Genomic DNA, 24,781 nt, shown 5'->3' on the forward strand with positions numbered 1-24,781 from the left:
TACAGGCTGCGTGTTTGAGACTCAGTCAAAGGCCATTCATAGTGGGCTTATAGCTTATAATGCCTGGGGTACTATCTGGTGGGCCTATTATTAAAATCAAAGCAAATGCAAGATTTCTGCCTGCATTACATTTTTGAAACAGCCCTCCAACTTAAGAAAAACATCTCTTTTGACTTTGTAGCTATAATCATGCAGTAGCCAATATTTCAAAGGAAATAACATCGTGCCATTCAAGTCAGTTTTTTATATCAAATTTTCAAACCATAAGAAATTTTAATGTGAGAAAGGATAGGTGAATGAAGCTAGGAACATTCATCAAAGAAACAAACATGATAATTTTCCTCATTGTTCACCTCTGACAAAGAAGTTTAAGTGTAATAAAATCTAACAAAAAAAGAAGAGAAGGGAAACCTGGCTTCTATTGACTATTATAAAATGATCTTTGAAAATGTATTTTTTTTCATATGGCAGCTTTTCCTCATGGCATGCTGCCAGTGTTTGGATAAGATCTTTATCCTCTAGGTTGCTGTGTGTGATCTCTCTGGTCTGCGTCTCCACTCTGCTTTCACAAATGAAAATGATTTTGTAGAGATACTCCCTGAGGTTTAAGATAGTACAGTTTGAACCAAATATTAAAAACCAGTGGAATTTTTCCTTTGATATCATAGCTGCATCTCACACAGATCTAAAAATAACTTGGGATGTCAAGTATCTTATGCAGGTAAATGGAAAGTAGGAGAGAAAAATTACATAAAGGAAAAAGAGAAAGCGTGGGGAAATGCTACATCTAAATAACCATATTCAATTATTTTCCTTACACAAATCCTAGAAAACTTTCCTATTGCAGCTATACATCACAGGTATTAAAAATCTAATGAATTTTTCTCTGTATGTATGTACTTTAAGTTCTACCTGCTGAGTCAGTCCATCTGAATATATGTAGAGGGCAATTTATTTCTGCTTCCAGCTTTCTAACATTTGTCTGACTTCCATCACTTTAGCTCCTGTGACTGTAAGAAAGAAATCAGGGAACTTACCTGTGTCTCCACCTACTGTTTCAAAAAACTCTAAGATAGTTTAAAATATGAAGGAGAAAAAAAAAAGAGCGAGCTATTACCAAAACTCTAAAATGTCCGTATCTTGCTGGAAACAATACCAGCACAAGAGCAGAAGAGAAAAGGACCTGCCTAGGCAGCTCTGAGATGAAAGGGTAAACCCAGCGGCAATAAGCCCTGGTTGCATGCCTATCTCCCAGGGCTGGCTGCCACCCTGACTAGGTGTGATCATGTTATGCTTGGCACGTCTGCGTGTTTGCAGAGGGCCTTCAGTCGTGCAGTGGGAAGCAATGGATAAGAGGAGAAAAATGGGTTTTATCCAATGAGAGAACTTTGCCCCTTGGCAAGGCCCCAGACAGCTGTTACAAGTTTTCTCCCCCTGCTGCTTCGGGCTCTTCTCTACAGGTTGCAGTTTCATTTTAAACAGATCAGAGGGATGATCAGTGCGAGGGAAGACATGGCATGAGGAACAACTGAACCGGGCTTTCATTTTTAGCAAAATGGGAAAAATAAGCTAAATGTGTAAAGAAGTCTCATTTTTATTTATAAAGTAAAACATGCAAATTTAATAGGTGCCATCCTATCCCCCTACTTATTCCTCTAAGAGTCAGTTTATAACATATATGGGCAAAGAAAGATGCTATATTCAATATGAGATAGAAGGGCCGGAGACATAAATATACAGGTAAATCTATCTTTTTTTGAAGCTTCTCTTTTTTTAGAAGAATTTCTATACCAGAAAAATGAAAACATGATTGAATGGAGTAAGTAGCCTGGGATTTGGAGAACCTCATTTTAAAAGCGAATGTTGGCCCTATGGAAAAGAAAGCTGAAAGCCAGTTGAAGAGATTGATTTGTTATTTGAATCAGCTGCCTTTCACCATTTCAGAGAAACACAGCCTATATACAGTTAAAGGAAAATGGTAGAGATGTTTTGTCATACACCCTTAGGAACTTGGAGTCAGGAGGCCCAGATTCTAGTCTTGCCTCTGCTTCTCCTTTCTAGAATGAAAAAGAAAAACCTAGAAGGGTTAGAATTAAAGATATCCTATCCAGTAAGTGGAAAGCCATGCAGTGAACAAATGTTGGGGCCAAAAATCCCCGTGAATTTAATATGATAGAGAGGCATCTATGAGCTAGTAATATGTAAAATGAGATTTTCCCAAAGATTTCCATATACTTTAAATTAATTAGGAACTTTAGTTGAAACAAAAGAAACACCAATGAAATTTTAGACATATTCTTCAGATGCATAAATAAGAAGACAGTGTGACACTGTGAGGGAATTCTTCCATTATTTTTTTCCATCCCATTTGGATCTCTCACAGTCTAACACTACACAAATCAAAAGGAAGTTTAGGATACGACTTTTGGACTCTCTTTCTTTTTGCACCCTTATCTTTGAATCAATCTTAAAACGTCTTTTTTTCTAGAAATATAATCAAGAAAATCCTTACTTAATGGGGCCAGTCTAGGTTACAACTCAGATCTAATTTAGGGGATTCATGAAGACATACAATTCTAAGAATCATCAGCTCTATAAAAAGTGTGTTACAGGAATATGTCATTGCTCAAGCCAAATATTTTAGGTAGATCAGGAAGAGAAAACAGGGTGTCCGAAGAGTTTTGGAACTCATGAATTTCATGTTTTATTTCAAACCCCTGCTGTTGAGGACCTGGACCAAGGTAAAAGTTGGAATTTCTCAGCAGTCATTCTAGTTTGAAGTGAAGTACCATTGCATATATCCAGTCTGCTATAAGAATTGAGTTATTGTCATTATGTATTATTATCCTATGATATGATACAATATCTCCAGGATTTGCTCTTTTTTTGTAGCAAAATCATAAGTCAATCTCAATGAAGGCTGTGATGCTTAGATATGTCAGAGGAAAAAACGCTTTTCTGGAACAGGTGGATATGCCAGGACCCACAGCTGGTCCATGACAGAATTTTTGGTAGGATGAAGTTTCCAGTGGCCCTGGAAAAGAATTTTGTGATATTTTTAACTGTCTTTTACGTGTTAGAAAGTTTAATAATTTGGTGGGAAATAAATAAGGACTGTTAGACATAACCTCATCCACATCACAGTTTGGGAGATTTTATCTCAGAGCAGAGAAGGGACAGTAAAGCCTCTATTACAAAGAGGGGAATCTATTTACCTTTATTTTTCATTTACTCTAGAGGAAAAACCCATGTGAGGAATTGTACATGGTGGGGCTTCTTGTTTAGACGAAGACTTGAAATGTTATAGAAAGGACGAGATTTCATTACTTTACATATAATGGTAGCTGAAAAATCACTTAACATTGTCTTTGTAGTGGGTCAGTTAAATCAAGGATCTGATTAATATATGAATGTGACTTCAGAAAAAGGATTTTAATTTTTTCTAAAGATCTGAATTCCTAAAATAGAATTGGAGAGGGGAGATGTTTTTTCAGGGATTACTTGAGATTAAACAACTCTTAGTTTTCACAGGACATTTCAGTATTTTTCTTTTTCTCACTAAAAGGACAAGAGCATATTATCTATACTCAGATATACATCATAGAAGGTCAATAAACATGAAGAAGGAGGCTAGCTTAGTGGTTTTGGTAGTTTATGTGACTTAACAGGAAACAAAAGAAAAGCAACAACAACAAAAACAATTAGGAAGTTCTAGCTGAAAATGAGCATATGTATTCAATGTGTCCAGTGTCAGACAGTGTAAGAGGCAGAGCTGGGGTAAGAGATCACGTCTTTAGTATACAGTCAAGGATGCTTTTCACCATATCATGGTGTTCCTTGAACTATGGCTTTGCTTCAAATGTTTGAACCAAGGAATTCTCAGAGTCACCATTCTCAGGTATTCTCAGAGTCACAATTTGCATCACCTCTTTCTAATACCTATGCACACAAAAAGAATGTGTTTTGCTGTTGTTTAAGCTATTAATGGGAATTTTAATATATTTATCATTCACCAGTATATACATAGTAAAAACAAGTTATGAAATTAAAAAGCAGTACCTATAACTACCTCTTTTTGCTCCCTACCAAAAAATGAAGCCTTAGTTGGGAAATTCATGTGTAAGTTTTGATCTTTAAAAGTAAAGGTGACACATTTAACAGTAAAAGCAGTAACTATTTGGGAGGAAATGGAATTTAAAAATGAATTGTTATTTTTACAAAATTAGAGGTTTAGAAATTGTTTAAAAACTATGGGAAAATGATTCAGGAGCAGTGAAACATACATTTCTTTAATGTTTTAACTTCAAAAACTGCACATTTTGGCCATTGTGAATAGTGCTGCAAATGAACATGGGAGTGCTAATCTCTCTTCAAGATCCCAATTTCAATCCATTTGGACAGATATCCAGAAGTAGGATTGCTGGATCATATGGTAATTCTACTTTTTAATATTTTGACAACCCTTCATACCATATGTGGAAACAACCTAAATGTTCACTGACTGATGAATGGATTTTAAAAAGTGTCTATACATATAGTGGAATATTATTCAGTCTTGAAAGAAAGGAAACCCTACCACTTGTGACAACATAGTTAAACCCAGAGGACAATACACTAAGTAAAATAAGTCAGCCATGAAGGACAAAAACTGCTTAATTCCACTTATGTATATATATAAAACACAGTCAAACTCATAGAAGCAGAAAATAGAACTGTGGTTGCCAGGGGCTTGGGGGAGTGGAAAATGGGAAGTCATCAATCAGTGGGTATAAAATTTCAGTTACACTGGGTAAGTTCTAGAGAGCTGCTATACAACATTATAGCCTATAGATAATAAGGGATAGATAGTAGATCTCACGATAAGTGTCCTTACCACAATAAATTTTTTTCAAAAAGTCCTTTCTTCTCACCTTTCTGATAAGAGAATAGTTTAAAAACTGAAGCTCACTTTCAAGTAAACATGTATTAATATTTACATTTATGCATAAAGCATAAAAACTCCTTATCAACACAGAATGAAACTACAGAGTAAATTTTTAATAATAAATCAAATGTCAAAAATAAAATCTTCTGCCTTTACAAATCTTCCCTAGATTTTTTTGCCTGATCTCAGTTTGGTTTCTCTATCTGACCTGTTATCACTCATTGTATGGTAGATTCTTCCATACTGCATTTCACTTGGAACTTATTACCAAGACCCAGCAGTTCAGTAAGGCCCATCTGAACGAAATATAATTTGTTCAGAGACTCTGTTTGGACACCAGAGGGCAGAAGAATCACTTGAAGTGAAGGAATTCTGTAAATGAATCTTGTGCATTCTTGAATTTCCAGGCTTATTAACATTGTAGAGTAGTGATATCATTGTAAGGCTAGGAGTTTAGGTTTGACTTTTTATCACAGGAAGTACAGAAGTCTGTCAAACTAAAAAAATTAAGTAGCTATGGCACACAGAAAGTTCTAATGTTTATTTACCGGAGTGATAATGTCAACAGAAGGCACTGCTGGGAGAACAACTTAGAATTCAACCTTAATAGCAACATGGATGAGAAAATGTAAGTGCAAAGGTGGTTTTTAAAATAATCTATTTAAAATTTTTAACATAAGTGGAAAGTGGCTTTTAGAGTAAAGAGCCTGACATTTCATAGAAAGCAAATTATTCAGCAATGCTTTGATTAAAGTAAGATGTGTTCCCCTGAATTACAATAAAAGAAATGACAAGTGCAATAAGGCTTCAACACTTCACTATTATTTTTGTAGAGAACAGACTGATCTCTGGAGAAACAATGTAAGGTTCTGTTTGGTTGTTTGATTTTATCACTTTGAAGGCAGAATAGCATGGGGGTTAATGGCATTTGATTTGGAGTTACATGGCTCTAAATTTAATCCTAGTCTCGCCACTTTAAAAACTGAGACCATGAGCATGTGCTTACCCTCATTGGCTTTTTCTATTTATTTTTTTAAATTGAAGAATAGTTAATTTACAATGTTGTGTTTGTTTCCGGTGTACAGCAAAGAGATTCATTTATATTCATATATATATATATATTTTTTTCAGAATCCATTATAGGTTATTATAAGATATTGAATATAGTTCCGTATGCTATACAGTAGTACCTTATTGTTTATCTATTTTATATATAGTAGTGTGTATATGTTAATCCGAACTCCTAATTTATCCCTCCCCCCTCTTTCCCTTTTGGTAACTATAAATTTGTTTTCTATGCCTGTGAGTCTATTTCTGTTTTGTAAATAAGTTCATTTGTATCATTTTTTTAGATTCCACATGCAAGTGTTATCATATGATATTTGTCTTTCTCTGATTTACTTCACTTAGGATTATAATCTCTAGGTCCATCCATGTTGCTGCAAATGGCATTATTTCATTTTTTATGGCTAAGTAATATTCCACTATACATATAACATAAATCCCACATCTTCTATATCCATTCATCTGTTGATGGACATTTAGGTTCATTGGGCTTTTTCTTATCCATAAAATTGGGATAATAATATCTACACCATTAAGTTGTCTGTAAGAATGTATGGATAACATGAGCCCTTATTACTGTGTCTGGATCATAAGATGGGTTCAATAACGGTTTTTGACTAAAATTTCTGAGCTGGAGGTTTGTAGAAAATAAGACTCATAGCTTCACTTAAACAAAAATTACTACAATTAGGCTGCTTAAAAAAAAAAAACAAATGCGCAAGTATGTCAGGAGAATGTATAAAAATAAATGCAGTTAATTTTAGGTAGAGCATTCAGTAGCATATTAATCAGGTGAATTTAGGGGATAGGTGAGTATTAGAGAATATCAAAGAATAAAGGGAAAAAGACTGGTCAGAAAACGTCAACATCCCTATTCACTCTGCCGTGTTTGGTGATATGATATTGAGAAAATTATTATTCTGGGCATAAGTTTCCTCCTCTGTAAAATGAGAGTGAATTATGCAGTGTCTCTCATCCATTCCGGTTCTTAGATTCTCAAACTTAACAAGAGTCATTACTTGATACACTATGAAATATAATTTCAATGATTAAATGACAGTTATTTAAATGGTAACCTTAGTTTATGAAAAGCTTATTTGTGTAGCAGATTTTCAGATCAGATAGATGATATTCCTAACTTCAGCACCAGCCCTCCAAATATAAAATATAATGTGGAAAACCTGACTAATCATTGTATGCAACTAAAAGGTAAGATATCACTGAAAACATAAATAAAGAATTAAGGAAGCAAAAGGTTACAAATTTACATACGATTTTAGACATTTTCAAACGTGGTCACAGATTTCAAAGAGAGTACAAAAGTAGCTAGTTACTTCGAAATAACTGATACCCTTTAGTTACGGTAGCTTTCTCGATACTCTTGCAAACCTTTCAGGGGGAGTGGTTATCACTATTCTTACAGAGAATCAATTGGAAAAAGATGGTAAATAAAAAAAAAATTTTAATATCTCAGTAATATTATTTTACATAAATAAATTTTTTTTAACTGGCTTATCTGGTTGCTCCCCATCTAAAACCAGTGTAGACACAATCTGAGTTTAGTTCAGAACAAGAAAGAATGCCGCTTTTAACTGAAACTATAAAGCAAGATAAATAATCCCTGACAGGGCTTCCCTGGTGGCGCAGTGGTTGAGAATCTGCCTGCCAATGCAGGGGACACGGGTTCGAGCCCTGGTCTGGGAAGATCCCACATGCCGCGGAGCAACTGGGCCCGTGAGCCACAATTACTGAGCCTGCGCATCTGGAGCCTGTGCTCCGCAACAAGAGAGGCCGCGATAGTGAGAGGCCCGCGCACCGCGATGAAGAGTGGCCCCCACTTGCCGCAACTAGAGAAAGCCCTCGCACAGAAACGAAGACCCAACACAGCCATAAATAAATAAATAAACCCAAAGTTAAAAAAAAAATAATAATAATAATCCCTGACAGTAACTAGGATATATTTTTCTTTCCCTAAATTCTATAAAAGAACATAATGTACCTGATCAAAGAGAGTGTTCTAACAGAGTCTTCCTAAGGGAGACTTTGTCTTTCTGTCTCAGTTACCAACAGTGGCCCGAGTATGGGCTACGGATTAAAGATTAGTTACGAGGCATAATTCTCAAACCTTAGCTTCAGATGCGAATGTGTTTACACATTTACAAAAGCATAGGAAAATAATGATGTTTAGAAGGGATAAAAGAATAATCTTGTTAAACAGCACTTCCTTATGCCTGATGATATTTTTCCTTTTATCTAAATTATTAAAAAGAAAAAAAGTATTTTTGGTAGTTTGGATACAACTTATTCCCTAGATAATTCTGAACTCTTCAAGAAAATATCTACAGTGTAAACACTTTGTATTTTGAGTACTCCAACAGCAAAGGCTGCTCTGTTTAACATAAGGAGGTGCTTCTTTCCTCAATGATGAAAACCCTCCTCACTGACATGTATGTTTTACTATTCGGGGGTCACATATCAGCGAAGTGCCCGTGTGCTTCTGAGCAGAGTCATGTAAGGTGCGAGTTGCCTTTAGGCTCCCATGACATTCACAGGTCTCTCAGGGAGGAGCAGGGAAGTGGTGACAGCTGCCACCTCTGCAGCACCTCCAGCCTACACTGTCAGATGTGATCTGGATGTATCGGCAGGTGGTCATTTTGATAATCAACTTCCTAGTATTATAAGAATCAACTGCTGTATATAGGTAGGGAAATAATTTTCTGTAATGAATGTGGGTGATTTCAGTCCCAAATTCTTTCTCCTGTAACATCCAAATAATTAAAGATTTGTTTTTAATGGCCTGAATGGTCACAGTCTTTATTTTTGAGAATAAACATATGTAGAAACAACTCAGAGTATCACAGTCTCTGACATTTAACCCCAGAGTCCTAGTATGGTAAAATTTCCCCAGCTAGAGAGCCCTCTGAAATTTTACCATCCTCCTCAAACAAAAAACAAAAAACAAACAAAAAAAACTCAAACAACCTTCACATATATAATCATTATATATACTATGTATATTCAGTAAAAGATCTTCCATGGAAGGGAAAAATAGATATAATTCAACATAAAAAGTTTTTAATGTAGTGTCAAAGTACAAGGACTCAGAGCTTGGACTCTACCAACAAGATATCTGGGTTTAAAACTCAGTTGCATCACTCACTAGCTTTGTGACCATGGGCAAGTTACTGCACTTACCTGTGCCTGAGATAGCTCATCTGTAAAATGGCATTAATAATAATAGCATTTACTTTATAGAGTCATTATAAAGATTACATTAAGATTTATAAAGCCTTTAGAAGAGTACCTACACCCTATGTTACTGTTTAAAAAAATAACAACAAGCAAGTACAGCTTTGATGTTCAAAGAAAATTAAAAAGTGAATATTGAAAATCATAATATTACTTGCAGAAAGTTTTTTCCACCAAAGTTGAGATTATCCCATAATCAGTTCAGAAACATCCCTGAAACATATTGAGGAATTACAAAAGGGAAAATAGACATGGTTGTAAAGTGTGGTTCCCAAATTTAATTAGGTTACGTAACAGGAAGATGAAAAGAGAATTCAGAAAGCCTGGCTACCAGCTGTTTTCTCTTCAAGAGCAAACATAAGATAAAACTCAGTAGAATTAGATGGGTTACATCAATGATTTTTCTGGGATTTTGATGACTATTTTGAGCTCTTGGTAGAAATATTCATAATGAATCCTAATTTTTTAAAAGAGGCATTTTACCTTTATATTAGGCCAATTAACTAATTCTAAAATATTTAAATAACAAACTGTTTTAATCACATCAACAGAACAAAAGCCTTCCATTTATAATGCACATACAGATTTTAAATTGCAAAGTTTTTTTCAAAACAGATGCAGAAACTCTAAAACACATTTCTTACCTGTTTCATTTCTGCTCTAAACATGAGTTATGCTATTTGAATAGAATTTTGGACTCAGAGCTTTCTATGTCTTTCCCACATCTAAAATATGCATATAATTCCAAGGGGCAACATAATAAAGAAAAGATAAACGTGGAACAAGAGAACAGATCATTTAAATGAACGATTATAACTGATGTCGTCTTTTTAAGGTAGAAGTGGGGACTAGACGACTCTTAACTACATGCAGAGCTGTATGTGATGAATAAATACTTATTAGCATTTCCTTCTAACTTGGAATATTTGTCATCCTAGATACTAACTCATTTTGACGATTCTATAGACACGTTGAGGATAAACACTATATTCTCAGAGTAGTCTGCTCCTTACGATATAGCCCATTGTTTCCTGTAGTATTTAAAATTCATACTCAAATGAAAAATGTTAAGTTCCAGTGAAGGTCAGACATACTAACACATCACTGTAAATAAACAGTTATTTTAAAACCACAGTGCATGTTGCTGTGGTGAATAGCATAGTTTATTATACTAGGATTAGGAAGAGAATATGGACTTAAAATACTTTGATTATTAAGTATGGATACATACTGTACCAGGTCGGGGATAAGGAATTCTTCCATCATACTGCACCCAACGATGATCTGCACTTTCCTTATGCGCATATGGACCATTAAAAACTGCTCTGATGTCAGCCATGCTATACACACACACAGCAGAGCCTTTGAAGATGGAGCTGAAAGAAAGCAACATGATTCAGTCATTCACTGGTCCATTCGGTGGACATTCACTGAGCACATGCTATAACCAGGTGCTGTGGACACATTTATTTGGGACATTCTATCTGACAGGTGCGGCAGACAAAATGTGTGTATGTCCTCAAGGAGCTTACAGCCAAGTAATCCTGAATAAGTTTTGATAACACTTATATTACAGGTAATTATAGTAAACTAGGCAAGCACACAGATGGGTACCCAATACAAGGCTGTCTGGTAAGTTTTCAGGGAGTAGGTAGCATCTAAATTGACATCTGATGGACAAATAGGAATTACCTGGAAAAATTGGAGGATAGATAGGAATATGCAGGAAAGAGTATTATATTTATTCACACGCTCTTGAATTTTATTTGAAGTTATTATAGCATAATGCCTTCTAAAGAACTTACAAAATCAGAAGTTACATTACCTACTTTTTAAAAAAAGGAATATTTAGATATGTAAATAATAAATATTTATCTGTTTTCTTAAAGTGAGTGAATGTCCATAAATACTGGCTATTAATGATTTCCTCATATAATTTTTATTAATTTTAAAAACACTGAAATAATCTTTTTGCTCCTTTTTGAATTTCTGAGTTTATGTATATAACTTATCTGATGCTTAAAATTAATCATGATTACACAGGAAGGGGGCACATCCAATTAAGAGGCAGCAAAGCTCCATGGGAATTCAACAAATTTTTGCAAACTAATGATGAAAATTGTTAGCAGCAGCATCAGATATTTCATCTTGGTGTTTTTTTTTTTTTTAATTTTATTTATTTATTTATGGCTGTGTTGGGTCTTCGTTTCTGTGCGAGGGCTTTCTCTAGTTGTGGCAAGCGGGGGCCACTCTTCATCGCGGTGCGCGGGCCTCTCACTATCGCGGCCTCTCTTGTTGCGGAGCACAGGCTCCAGATGCGCAGGCTCAGTAGTTGTGGCTCACGGGCCCAGTTGCTCCACGGCATGTGCGATCTTCCCAGACCAGGGCTCGAACCCGTGTCCCCTGAATTGGCAGGCAGATTCTCAACCACTGCGCCACCAGGGAAGCCCTCATCTTGGTTTTATTTCCAGAAATTAAAAGGCATTTTCTCTGCATCTAAAATTTTCAGTGATTCCTGTTCTTAAAAACAAGATCACACTTTACACTCTAAGAGACTTGGCACTACACAAATGAGTTTAGGATTCACTAACATAAGTAACTCAATCATTAATCATTCTTAGAATGACATTAATGCGAAGCATCAGGAGCTGATGGTAAATAGGCAGCTGGGAGAAAACTGGCTGCTAGAAAGGGAAATGATGGCCCCATAACAATCATATGACCTGCCTATGATACTTTAAAGGAACGATGCATCATGGTGTTATTGCAGATTAATTACATCTTCTCATTGGACCAAGGATGTGACTTGCATCCTGACATTACCTCAGTCTTCAGGGCAGCATTAAAAATAAAATAACAAAGTACACCAAGAACAAAGAGCTGACTTGTAACTTCACACTCTGGGTGGGCAAAAACTCGATAAGAGAAAACGAGAACTATCTTGGGGCTACATTTCTCTTGCACACATCTATGTCTTGTGTGTGAAACATACAGTGACTTTAAAGAAAATTCTGTGAATGGAAAGATGCCAAGAGAACCAGGGCTGAGATACTTGACTTGAGTAACTACAGGCACGTGCTCTTCCTGCACCTTTTTAGTTCAGATATAAATTAGCAGAAACATGGAGTTCAAAATAGCAGCTTCTTAGGATATCTTCTCTAGTCTCATATTTAAATATTTCCACTCTAATTTTATAATTAATTAACCACATAGTATTTTGTTTTTGATACATTCTGAACCAATAGTACATTTGACTTTATCCATAAGGTATTGTGAACTAAATGACAGTAATATCTCAGAAAATAAATTATAATTTTCCCACAAAATATTTTAATAATTTATTCAAAAGGAGGCAGTAAGACCATTCGTCTAATACTAATGCCAATACTGCCAATTCCTCCAATACTGATAGCAGTATACATTGATAACGACCGATAGCAGCGCTATGGAAAAAGTGAAAAGTATTTCAAAGAATGTAACACAGGCAGTCATAGGTAACAAGAATAAAAGTGCACTTGGAACAGAGTCAAATGTAAGTTAATGAATTCAATAAAATTAATATTAAATAAGATTAAGTGGGGGTCCAAATATTCTTTGAGAAAGCTTCATGGCTGCTGGGACAACTTTTAAGGAAGTCACAGAGCCTCAGTGACAAGCACAGGCAGTATTACGCAGAAAGAAGACAAGAATACAGGCGTAGAAATTAGGAAGATACTTTTAGTCCTAGTCCCAGTATTACCACTAATTGGCTACTCTTCTTTGGACAAGTACATGTAATACAAACTTCCTTTGCCTAAGTCAGTAGAGCGGTGATGATATGGTGATAATAACAGTCACACTACCATCTTTGCAGAGTAATGGGGAAGTGCAAATAAGAGCATGTGAAGACATTTTAAAAGTCAAGAGTGTCATCTCATGATTACAGCCTAGACAATGACTAAGACATGTATTTTGTTGGTATTACTTCTCTGTCATGCAGCTCAACCTATTTATTATGATTAACATATGTATGTGCCCTTGTATCCAGTAATTGTAGTCTAGGAATTTAGCTCACAGATATACTTGCTCCTACAGGGAACAGCGTATGTACAAGGTTAGTCATTGAAGCATTATGTGTACTAGCAAAGGACTGGAAACGAAGCGAATGCCTAGGTACAGAGGACTAGTTAAATAAATTGTGTTAATCCATATAGGGGATACTTTGCTGGTGTAAAGAGAACAGAGACATTTTTATGTACTGATATTAAAAGATTTCTAGGAAACAATAAATGAAAAAGTAAAATTTTTTAAATGTGTGTTTCTTCACACAAAAGGAAGAGACAAAAAGAACATATAAGTATTTTCTTACATAGATACAACAATTCTCTAGAAGGATTACAGGCATTTTTTTTTTAACTTACCTGGTTGTGGTAAAGACTCCATATACTACAGGATTTCTTTCATCTCTTGTGGGGAGTAAGTAAATGTCTTCTATTAATGGGAAAAAAATAATGATTCTACATTTGTATTTTTCAGTATCACGTTTGCTTTTTCTTTAATAATGAAATATTCCTGAGACTCTAAACAGTATACAAAATTAAGATAACAGTGAAAGTCATTACACTACGACATAAGAAATTAAGGGGAAAAGACAAGTTCTCACTAGCTGTGTGACACTGAATTGAACATTCACCCTCGAAGGTGTTTACTTCCATCACCTATAAATGGGATGGTTCACTTGATAATCTCCATGACTGTTTCCAATTAGGAGTATGTGATTTCATATAGAACAGAAACTAAAAACAGGTTATTTTTACCCTCCAGTGTTAAAAAAGTGTTGTCCTGTAATTGTGTCAACTTGTTAGTAATTCAATTACCTATTTGGTAATAATATGAATATAGCTAGACTAGTTCATTCCTTGTGTGGTATTGTGTAATTACTTGTGCAACACTGATACTAAAGTATATGTAAATAATATTCTTTAAAATATCATTTAACAGGTGAGCATGCTTATATACAGCATGAGAAATCATCCATGAATACTGAATATATAATTTAATACTGTAAATACAATACTGACACAAATCATTCAATGATATCATCATTTTTACACTGCATGGCAAAACCAAAAAAAAGTTCAAAAAGTAAAAGCTAATGATACTAACTTTATTTACAGCTGAAAAATTCCTTCTAGAATTAGCTTTGAGAGGAGTAAAAATGGGGAAACAAAAGAGAAGAATCTAACGCTTCTCAGAGTTTCCTTTTTATTAACAAGTCAGAGCGACAGAGTTCACCAGATCTCCAGGGCTCTCCAGCAGAGGGCATCTACAGAATAAGGAACCCAAGTTCTCGCTACCTATAGCCAGTGGCTCCTTCCAAATAAAAGACCACATGAAGAATGGATGGGCTTTGTAGTCCCAGAGCTAGTATCTTTCTGTCTCTTGCTGCAGTTTTGTTCCCCTCGTAACTTTGAGGACACTCACAAAAGGGGAACTTCTTCGTTACGATGAACACCCAGACCTAGAGCACCTCCAAGTTCTTTGCGTGTGGGAACTTAGTAAGCACCACTCCTGCAAGCTGTCCTGGGCTTTATAATCAGGCATTTGGGGCTAAAATAAATTAAATGCTGAATTACTTAATTAGTAAGACTTTTTTTAAGAAAAAAGAAACGTGTCTTACGAAGCTCATCAAAATGAGTATCTGCCCCATCACTTCCAGGAATTGAGCAAATCAGTCTGGCCTTGAGAAAAGTGGTCCATTTGTTTATCAGGCTGCGTTGTCCTCCTACATCATTCTGGGAAAAAAAAAGAAAAAAAAAAAAAAAAGAAAAAAAAATAAAGATACAGATTTACCAACATGATTCTATCACCAACTAAAACTGGTGGTTATCATAGGCAGTATCTTATTAATGTCATTGCTTTTACAAAGACAGAGAGCTTGCATATTTAAGTCCTTGAATTTTCGAAGGAGGGAAAAGGCAGTTTTGTCCTTCAAAATTAAATGCTTTTCTCACAGTTAAATATGCAATATAAACACCATAGCTCTGCTGAATGAGCAGATGCGTGCAAGCCAACAGTAAATAAGGCAGGCTTGGAATCGACTCCCATTTCTGCCAAGTTTTGCTTTATGACTTACAAAAGATTATTTAATTCTTCAAGTCTCTGTTTTCTCATTGATGAAATATGATTAATGCCTTGAAATATGGCTATTTTGATTATTAAATGGAAAATTTTTGTCAAGTGCTTAGCAAAGGCCAGGCAACTTGTGTTAAAAAAATGTTACCACGGATTTGTACATTATGCATATGATTTAGATGAATTATTTGCATACTTTAGAAATATGCCTTGGTATAGACCTAAAAACAGTCTTTTCCAAATTTGTACCCTACTAATTAAACACAAGGCAACGTAAACATACACATAATAGCATACATATAAAAGTAATCTTGTTTTACATACTAATTGATGTTTTTCCACACTATTTTATTCTGAAATATTTCATTAAACATGTTCTTTAGTGGGAGGTGAGTGAAATGGGGGAAGGGGGTCAAAAGGTACAAACTTCCAGTTATAAAATAAATAAGTCATGCACATGCACCCCAATGTTCATTGCAGCACTATTTACAATAGCCAGGTCATGGAAGCAACCTAAATGCCCATCGACAGACGAATGGATAAAGAAGATGTGGTACATATATACAATGGAATATTAGTCAGCCATAAAAAGGAACGAAATTGGGTCATTTTTAGGGACGTGGATGGATCTAGAGACTGTCATTCAGAGTGAAGTAAGTCAGAAAGAGAAAAACAAATATCGTATATTAACGCATATATGTGGAACCTAGAAATATGGTACAGAGGAACCAGTTTGCAGGGCAGAAATAGAGACACAAATGTAGAGAAACAAACGTATGGACACCAAGGGGGGAAAGCGGCAGGGGGTGGTGGTGGGATGAATTGGGAGATTGGGATTGACATGTCTACACTGATGTGTATAAAATGGATGACTAATAAGAACCTGCTGTATAAAAAATAAATAAAATAAAACTCAAAAAAAAAATACATAAAATAAATAAGTCATGGAGATGTAACATACAGCATGGTGACTATAGTAAATAATATTGTATTGCATATTTGAAAGTTGCTAAGAGAGTAAAAAAATAAACTTGCAGCTATGTATGGTAATGGACATTAACTAGACTTATTGTGGTGACCCTTTTGCAATATATACAAATATAAAATCATTATGGTGTACACCTGTAACTAATGTTGTCTGCCCATTATACCTCAATAAAAAAATGAAAAAAAGATATTCTTTAGACATTTAGCAAAACATAAGCATTTATACCAATTAGGTAGAATAAACAGGGTTATGCTGTTCAACAATTCACCATAAAGAGATATTTTTCTTATTTTTAATATGTCCCTGTGAACACTAAATTAATATGATTTTCTGTTTGACTCAACTAGATCTGCTAGGCTTATGATAAATAAATAAGGATGTTCCATGGTATAAATACATTAAGTACTTAATTTTGACTTTCAAAAATTACTTACGAAGCCACTATTTCCATTAATATATTTCCATTTAAATCTAAATTCTATAAAAAGTTTTGTCTTTCATGCAGTCTGTGTTCCATAAAGTTAATAAACAGTTTGCTGTCAAATTTCAGGTCTGAATATCTAGGGACTAGCTTCCCTGTGATTCTTTTATCTCTGAAAATTAAATTAAAGAAAAGCATCTACATGACCACTACAGACAGAAGAATTCAAAGTCATATAAATAGTGGCTCTTCTTGAAGAAAGAAATGGGGAGGAGGAGAGAGAAGGGAGGGCAAGCAAGGTCATTGAGAATGGAGACCATAGCTGTCTTCATAGCCTTAACACCTCACACCAAGGGGGTACCGTGACACCCAGAGTGAATGGTGTTTAACATCCCTCTCTGCTAAACAACAGAAGTATTTTAAGTAATAGCTCTGTATAAATGAGTAATAATTATTGTTTGCTTGAGTTGTTCTTTAGGTTTATAACAAACAATTTAAAAAGAAGAATAATTTAAAATTTTAAATACATTCAAATTCAATAATTAGCATGAACTCACATTTGCACTTAACGAACAAAATAATCACACCTCATAATTTGCACTATGTCTCAGTGTTGCAAGTTTTAAATAACTCCAACTCAATGTGAACTTACCCTTGAACCATGTGTAGCTGAGTTCATGTGTGTTGAAGACTGACTATACATATACATGTACACATAAATATACATAATAGAAACACAATGGTAACCACAGCAATTGTTTACAACTTGGATAAACAAAAGACTTTTCTGGCAGTAGTACTCTGTCACTGATACTGTTTAGAATTGCTAACACATGGTGATAATAGAAAGCAAAGTAACATCTAGTTGGTTTTCTAATAGTTTTTAATTCTTAGCAGAAAATGCATTCCCTTATTCCTTTTATCCAGCATCTACTTCAGATATGCCACTAACATCCTGCTTGTCAGGTATTTATTAAGATCATATTTAGTAATTAATGAATAGCTAAAAATGCAAAATAAAATTGACAAAAGTCTTTAGAAAAATATAGATAAACGTATAGATAAATGCCCAGTAAACTGAGTCTTCTCTGAAATTTCTTTGTTGGGAAAATGAGGACAGACCTCACAAGGTTTAATACTGTCTAAAATTACAGGTGGATTCACACATGCAGAAATTGGTTCAGGAAATATTCTAGATGCTGGAAAAATGGGGGAAAGAACAACTGGTGAAACAATTCAGAACATGTATGGAGAACCAGGACAAATATGGTTTAGACGAAGACTGGGATAAATTGCAATAGAGGAAAATGTTACAAAACTAAACTGGGGTAAGATCAAGGAAGGGTTTGATAGCAGGCCAAAGTGTCTGTATGTAATTTAGTACACAATGAAGAATTACTAAAAGATTTAGTAATTAGCAAAGAAGTGAAAGAAAATGAATATATAATATATTTTATATAATAACCCTTTAGAAACAAACATGTCTGTAACTGCTCTTAAATTTATATTTTGTATATGGTGCCTCTATTATTTATCATTGCTCAATAATAAAAATAATATTTCAGCTAGCTATTAAATGATTTCCTGTGTCTGCAAATGCAAAGGCAGACTTTTCTAGACATGACTTTTATTTCTACTGCTAATATCCTCAGATCAGTTAATAAATATAAATCCAGATGTTAATACTGATGCTTCCTCCTAATGTAATAATGAATTCTATGTTAATGTACAGTAAGATCCCAGTGACAAAGTGTGTTATCTGGCATTATTCAGAAAGAAAGAGATTTTTAAATAAATTTAAAAATACAAGATAAGTTATCTCCTCATCTTTCTCTTGACCCTTGATTTATATCTTTTTAAATTCTCATACCTAGCCTCTATATGTTTTTATTTTAGCAGAGCCCTAGTTGTACTAAGCAGAACTCTAAAGTCTATTTTAAGGCATCTTCTTACATATTTATAGTATTTATAAAATTTTCATTGCTTATATTTGTATATTTTGAGTCAGTAATAAATACTGAAAAATAGTGTTGATACAATATGCATAAAGAAATATATCAACTATCATGAATATAATACCAGGGACCATGTTTGGTTTACTGCTTTACCCCTAGCACAGAGCAGTTATTCAAATTATTTTGCTAAGTGAATAAACAGATAGTGTCAAATACTTGCTCCATAACATCCCTTTGACGATTGTACATATTACTACTTCATCATAAAAACGAGCAATCACATTCTCTTTTCAACACATTATTAGATAAAAGTGACAAGAAATGGCTCATTTTCAAACACCGTCCCTCTTTCTATTTGCAATTATCACCATATTTAAGACAAACCATGAAAAAACTCTATTCTATTAGCTCCAAATTTGCTGAAAAGAGGTTTATACTGTACCTGCATATTTTTTTCAACCTGACAAATGGAAACTGCAATCCTTTGAACAAAAGAATCTTTAAATGCTCTCACCTACCCATCTAGCTGCTGTGCGTGGCCTCTCAAGGAATAAAAAGATAAAAACAAGCACAAAAATCCAGGTCAAAGATGAAAGCCACCTGCTGTCAATGGGAAAACAAGTATAGTTTCTGGGATAATAGCTCTCAGGAATGGATTATAAGCATTTAATGACTGGATAGTAACTCTTACAGACATCCAGAAGCATGACCTGGGATGGCAAAGTTCAATTCACAAGGAGTTGTATTTCTCCTGCAGGGAAGTGTCAGTTGACTGACTTTGTGGACCAGCTCTCAGTCCCTGGATTTGTTTGCAAATCCACAAAATCCCCCCTGAGAACTTTAAGCCCAGAAGAGGGCTGAAAGGGAAGTAACCACTTTTGTACTAAACTCTCACCTCCTTGCTTATTTTTGTGAAATTCTAAAGAACACAACTGTCTCACTAACACTATAGATTTATTATTGAGATGTCAAAATCAGCAGCTTTTAGTCACTGGTCACTTCTGTGTGTCTCCACTCTATTTATCACAGCTTCTTTGTGGTCAGATTGCCAAAAGCCTTTCCATCCTCTACACAAAGATGCAGATGAAAGTAGCAAAGAAATTAAATGTAAACAAGCCCGACCACATGTGTGCCATCTGGGTGGTGAGTGCAGAGGGTGCCTGTTTTCCCATTCTTTATAGCTTTTTATATGTTTGCAATATTTCTTAATTTTTAAGTGATTAATGAAAACAGAAAATTTTAAAAATGAAAAACAAAACACAAGTTACAATCTTTGTGCAGCTTTAAAATATAGTTAACTCTGAATCATTGGATTGGGTGATGGCTGCATATTATGAAATACTGTGATCTTCTAATCCTGGTATCTCCTAATGGGGCGATCAGTCAGGAGGCAGGTTAATGGTGATTCCATTTTCCTTCTACTGTCATAGCAAACTCAAGTCCTTATAAATCTTACACAGACATGTAGAGTAGCTACAAGCTGTCACACGTGAACTTTTATTGAGTGTATCTTTTGACCTTCGGGTCACTATGCTGGGTTCATCTGTTAAATGTGATTTTATCTCTATACACCATCCTCTCCAAGGATCTCTCAGCACTTTATAAATATTGTCATTTTCACCTTTATATTGAGAAACAGAAGCTCTTGGAAAGTGTAATAATTGACATTTAGCTCCTATGCTCTTAAATCATGAACATTTTATAAATCAATGAAACCTCTAAGACATTTGTGAACACGGTATATTCTATTAAAATAGAGATGTGCGTTCAGAAATTTGTAGCCATATTAATTAGTTTAAGTTGAAGGACACCAGGCTTTTCAAATAAATAAGTACACCTTAAGCACTTAAAAAAAGAAAAAAGGTTCGATGGTGAAGTCAGAGGTTACAAATTCTCTTTTGCTTAAAATTTAGTTATTTTGCCTAATGGAGCTCTTCTGCATCTTTGTGCAGACAAGAGAAGGGAATTTCCTGAAGCACTTTAGAAACCATATCTATGCATGTTTGTGCACCCCTCTCCCACATTCTACCCATCAATAACATTTAATCTCAGAGATTTTATCTTGAACTAACACTACCCACTTTCTTGTGACGTGTGATCCAAATACCACAATACAAAACATTTGTTTTTCCATAACTGAAGCTATCACATTGAGACAAACACACAGGCTTTCTACTGATCTTTTTTACAAATTAAAAAAAGATTAGGGCAATTAAATACTTTTCTGTCTTTGATTTAATGCCTGTTGTATTTCAATACATCATTCGTACTCTTTATCTGATTTGTTATTTAGAATAACTGCTGTACCTTGCAGGTTTTAAATAATCTTGTGTTGAGATATATCTTCAAATCACCTAAAGACCCATTTGCACCAGGAAATTCTGAAGTAAGATCACAGCAACTGACATTTCAGAGCAATTGTTCAATGTACTTCTCTCTGGGCTGCCTCAATTTTCACTGAGTTATTTCTAGGGACAGAATTTAGAAACTCTGTAAACTTAATACAGATGGTCTATATGGGGTGTATAAGTCAATAATAATGATAAGGATAATCCAAATGCAGGATGGCCTATTTAGAAGCTTGAAACTATTATCATCATGTGGTAGAAACAAAAAGTCAAACCCAGAATAAGATTCCCAGGAGGCTCATTAGAAGGACATGTATATATATTAAAATAAAAGTCATATATATATATATATAAATACACTGTTATACTGAGAGGAAGAGCTTAAGTGAGGATATTTTAATACATTAAATGAACTCATGAAAGATAGTGCAGTTAAACCCACTGAATCAAATGAGAGAACTATGTTGTACTTTCTTTTTCAGCCTACGAATCTTCTTCAGCAATACGTCATAACCATATTTCATTTAATTCTTTCATTGAGATGCAAAAAAAGTTATGATCACTAAAAATAAAAACATAAAAGGAAAATAATAACAAGTCTTCTACTTATCTATTAATAATCTGGAAATACCTTAGCAGTAGAAGAAACAAAACTAGGCAAACTCAGACATCTCAAAGGGGAGAAGAAAAAACAAACAAAAAACTTGTATGGCAGGTATTGCACACAGTGGTTTTTAAGGGATAACTTCTGAATAGACTTTCAAGGCAAAAAAATTTTTTTTTCCTAAAAAGAACTCTAGTGTTTAGACATGACTGTTTTTGATTTGCCACTGGAGAATCGAAATGGAGAACATGTTTTTCTAACTACTTCAAAAACTTGTAAAGATTATTAGAAATGCAGGACTTGGGTAATACACTGTGCTAAAGAATTCAGTGTCTAAGATTTAACAGATTAAATTTAGGCAAATCTAGGCATATTCAGCGGTCTGTTTCAGGTAGGATCAAGAGTTCATTAAATTTAAAAAAAAGTTTTAAAAGCTACGGCCAACAGTATTAATCCTTGCCTAGGAATTTCTGACAGGAAAACAGATGGAAGTGAAGCAAAAGCACATCTGTAACTCGTGGGCTCTAAATCTCTCATTTAGGTTGTAAGCAACAAGCTGAAAGTAAGCAAAAAAACCACAACTCGGGGGAAATCAATAAATACGGAAAGTGTCATCAGCCTAAAAACACAAATCTTCAAAGGCAGTAATTGTCCAAATAGGATCATATATCAAAATAGACGGTGCAAGTAGAATCAAAGCAAAGGGCTATTAATTAGACCCCCAGGCAAGTTATGTGAAAGGTCCAACCAAACTGAATTCCTGGCATTGACAAAAGGAAATACTGCAGAACAAAAGGAGAACTGGTATAACCTGCAGCTGTAATCCAGAGTGGACTTGCATAAGTAAGCGAATGGACAATGCTTCCAAAAATGAATAGAATCCCAAAATAATGCAAAACAAACTTGAGGCAGAAAGTTGCAAGCAAGCCCCACTGAAGTGACTAGTATTTATACACATTAACTTACAGGGTGGGTTTTGAAAGGAAATACACACAGACACACACACACACACACACACACAGTAATAAACATCACGCAATCATAAATAATAGTATCAGAAAAGACTAACTTGCAAAGTAAATAGACACAAATCTTTTCAGAGGGTTTATTTCATGCTGTTTCACCTACCCTTTCAGTCAGCATTTATTACCTCTCCACGAAGACCTGTGTAATTTACCATCTATGAGAGCAGTCCAGGGTGTAAGGTGCACCATTTAGTGCTTGAAAATATTGACTGTTCAAAGAATTATAGAGCCTGGCAAAGACTTTAGAGAGCATTCTAGGCTAAGCACCTTATTTTAAAAATGAGAAAACTGAAGAAGTTGTTTGACGGGAAAGTAGTGACACTACTGAAAAATAATTCATTAGTAAATGTGTTCTCCCATTTGTAATGATAAACACACTGAGTTTGAAGGAGATTCTTTGGATGAAGGTACTTATTATCCTGAGGCTGTCAATTATCTTCTAGGTCAGTTTCTTTGCTATTTAGTGAATCTCTCTGTTCCTATCTCTTGTCCAAAATTTGCATTGTTCAAATTGTTCACATAATTTTCACCAGAGATGTCTCCAAATTCTTCTGACTCTATCCAGAAATAAGTTCTATCCTCAAAGTACAAATATTGCTAAAAATGAGGGCAAAGTAATAATAATTTTAACCTTTAAAACTAATGAAATACCATCTCTTCTCAGTAAACTTTGGTAACTAACCTGCCTCTCACCACCCCCCCAGCTCCCAAAATATACACATATTACCACTCTTTCACTCCTAAGCAGTTAATTGAGCTGACTCCAGAAGTGTGTACGTATGACATGTATATGTGTGTACATGATTTTTGACATGTAACAGGGTGGTATGATCATGTACTCACATTATTCACATGTCGATCTCTTAGATGGTTAACTGCTTGAAAACAGAAATCTATCTAAGTAGCCCTTGTTTTCCAGTACTTTCCTCTGTATCTGTCAACATCCAAATTCATATGATCTCATTTAAGCCTTTCATTTGCCTGGTAAAATAGTCATGGAAGAGATGGGTGTCCTCATTTTCTAGGTTAAGAAACTGAGCTAGAAAAAAGTAAAGCAGATACATGTCTCTTTTTGAATTATGGTTTTCTCAGGGTATATGCCCAGTAGTGGGATTGCTGGGTCGTATGGTAGTTGTATTTTTAGTTTTTTAAGGAACCTCCATACTGTTCTCCATAGTGGCTCTATCAATTTACATTCCCACCAACAGTGCAAGAGGGTTCCCCCTTCTCCACACCCTCTCCAGCATTTATTGTTTGTAGACTTTTTGATGATGGCCTTTCTGACCGGTGTGAGGTGATACCTCATTGTAGTTTTGATTTGCATTTCTCTAATGATTAGTGATGTTGAGCATTCTTTCATGTGTTTGTTGGCAATCTGTATATCTTCTTTGGAGAAATGTCTATTTAGGACTTCTGCCCATTTTTGGATTGGGTTGTTTGTTTTTTTGATATTGAGCTGCATGAGCTGCTTGTAAATTTTGGAGATTAATCCTAGTCATGTACCACAATGTTCATTGCAGCACTATTTACAATAGCCAGGACATGGAAGCAACCTAAGTGTCCATCGACAGATGAATGAATAATGAAGATGTGGCACATATATACAATGGAATATTACTCAGCCATAAAAAGAAACAAAATTGAGTTATTTGTAGTGAGGTGGATGGACCTAGAGTCTGTCATACAGAATGAAGTAAGTCAGAAAGAGAAAAACAAATACTGTATGCTAGCACATATATATGGAATCTAAAAAAAAAAAAAAAAATGGTTATGAAGAGCCTAGGGGCAGGACGGGAATAAAGACACAGACCTGCTAGAGAATGGACTTGAGGACACGGGGAGGGGGAAGGGTAAGCTGGGACAAAGTGAGAGAGTGGCATGGACATATATACACTACCAAATGTAAAATCGATAGCTAGTGGGAAGCAGCCACATAGCACAGGGAGATCAGCTCGGTGCTTTGTGACCACCTAGAGGGGTGGGATAGGGAGGGTGGGAGGGAGGGAGACGCAAGAGGGAAGAGATATGGGGATATATGTATACGTATAGCTGATTCACTTTGTTATAAAGCAGAAACTAACACACCAT

The 24,781-nt window shown here is 35.0% G+C and overlaps 1 protein-coding gene across 4 annotated transcripts in view; it reads right to left on the bottom strand.

Annotated features, from left to right (window-relative positions):
• SEMA3D (semaphorin 3D) overlaps positions 1-24,781 on the bottom strand; it is a 206,956-nt gene that overhangs the window by 29,894 nt on the left and 152,281 nt on the right. For all 4 annotated transcript variants that reach the window (XM_061197666.1, XM_061197665.1, XM_061197663.1 and 1 more), the window contains 3 exons: positions 14,898-15,012; positions 13,639-13,708; positions 10,470-10,614 (listed from right to left, as the gene is read on the bottom strand). In XM_061197666.1, coding sequence (XP_061053649.1) covers positions 10,470-10,614; positions 13,639-13,708; positions 14,898-15,012 — 330 coding nt within the window. The remainder of the gene's footprint in view (positions 1-10,469; positions 10,615-13,638; positions 13,709-14,897; positions 15,013-24,781) is intronic.

Source organism: Eubalaena glacialis, chromosome 8, assembly GCF_028564815.1.
Source record: "Eubalaena glacialis isolate mEubGla1 chromosome 8, mEubGla1.1.hap2.+ XY, whole genome shotgun sequence".
Lineage (NCBI taxonomy): Eukaryota > Metazoa > Chordata > Mammalia > Artiodactyla > Balaenidae > Eubalaena > Eubalaena glacialis.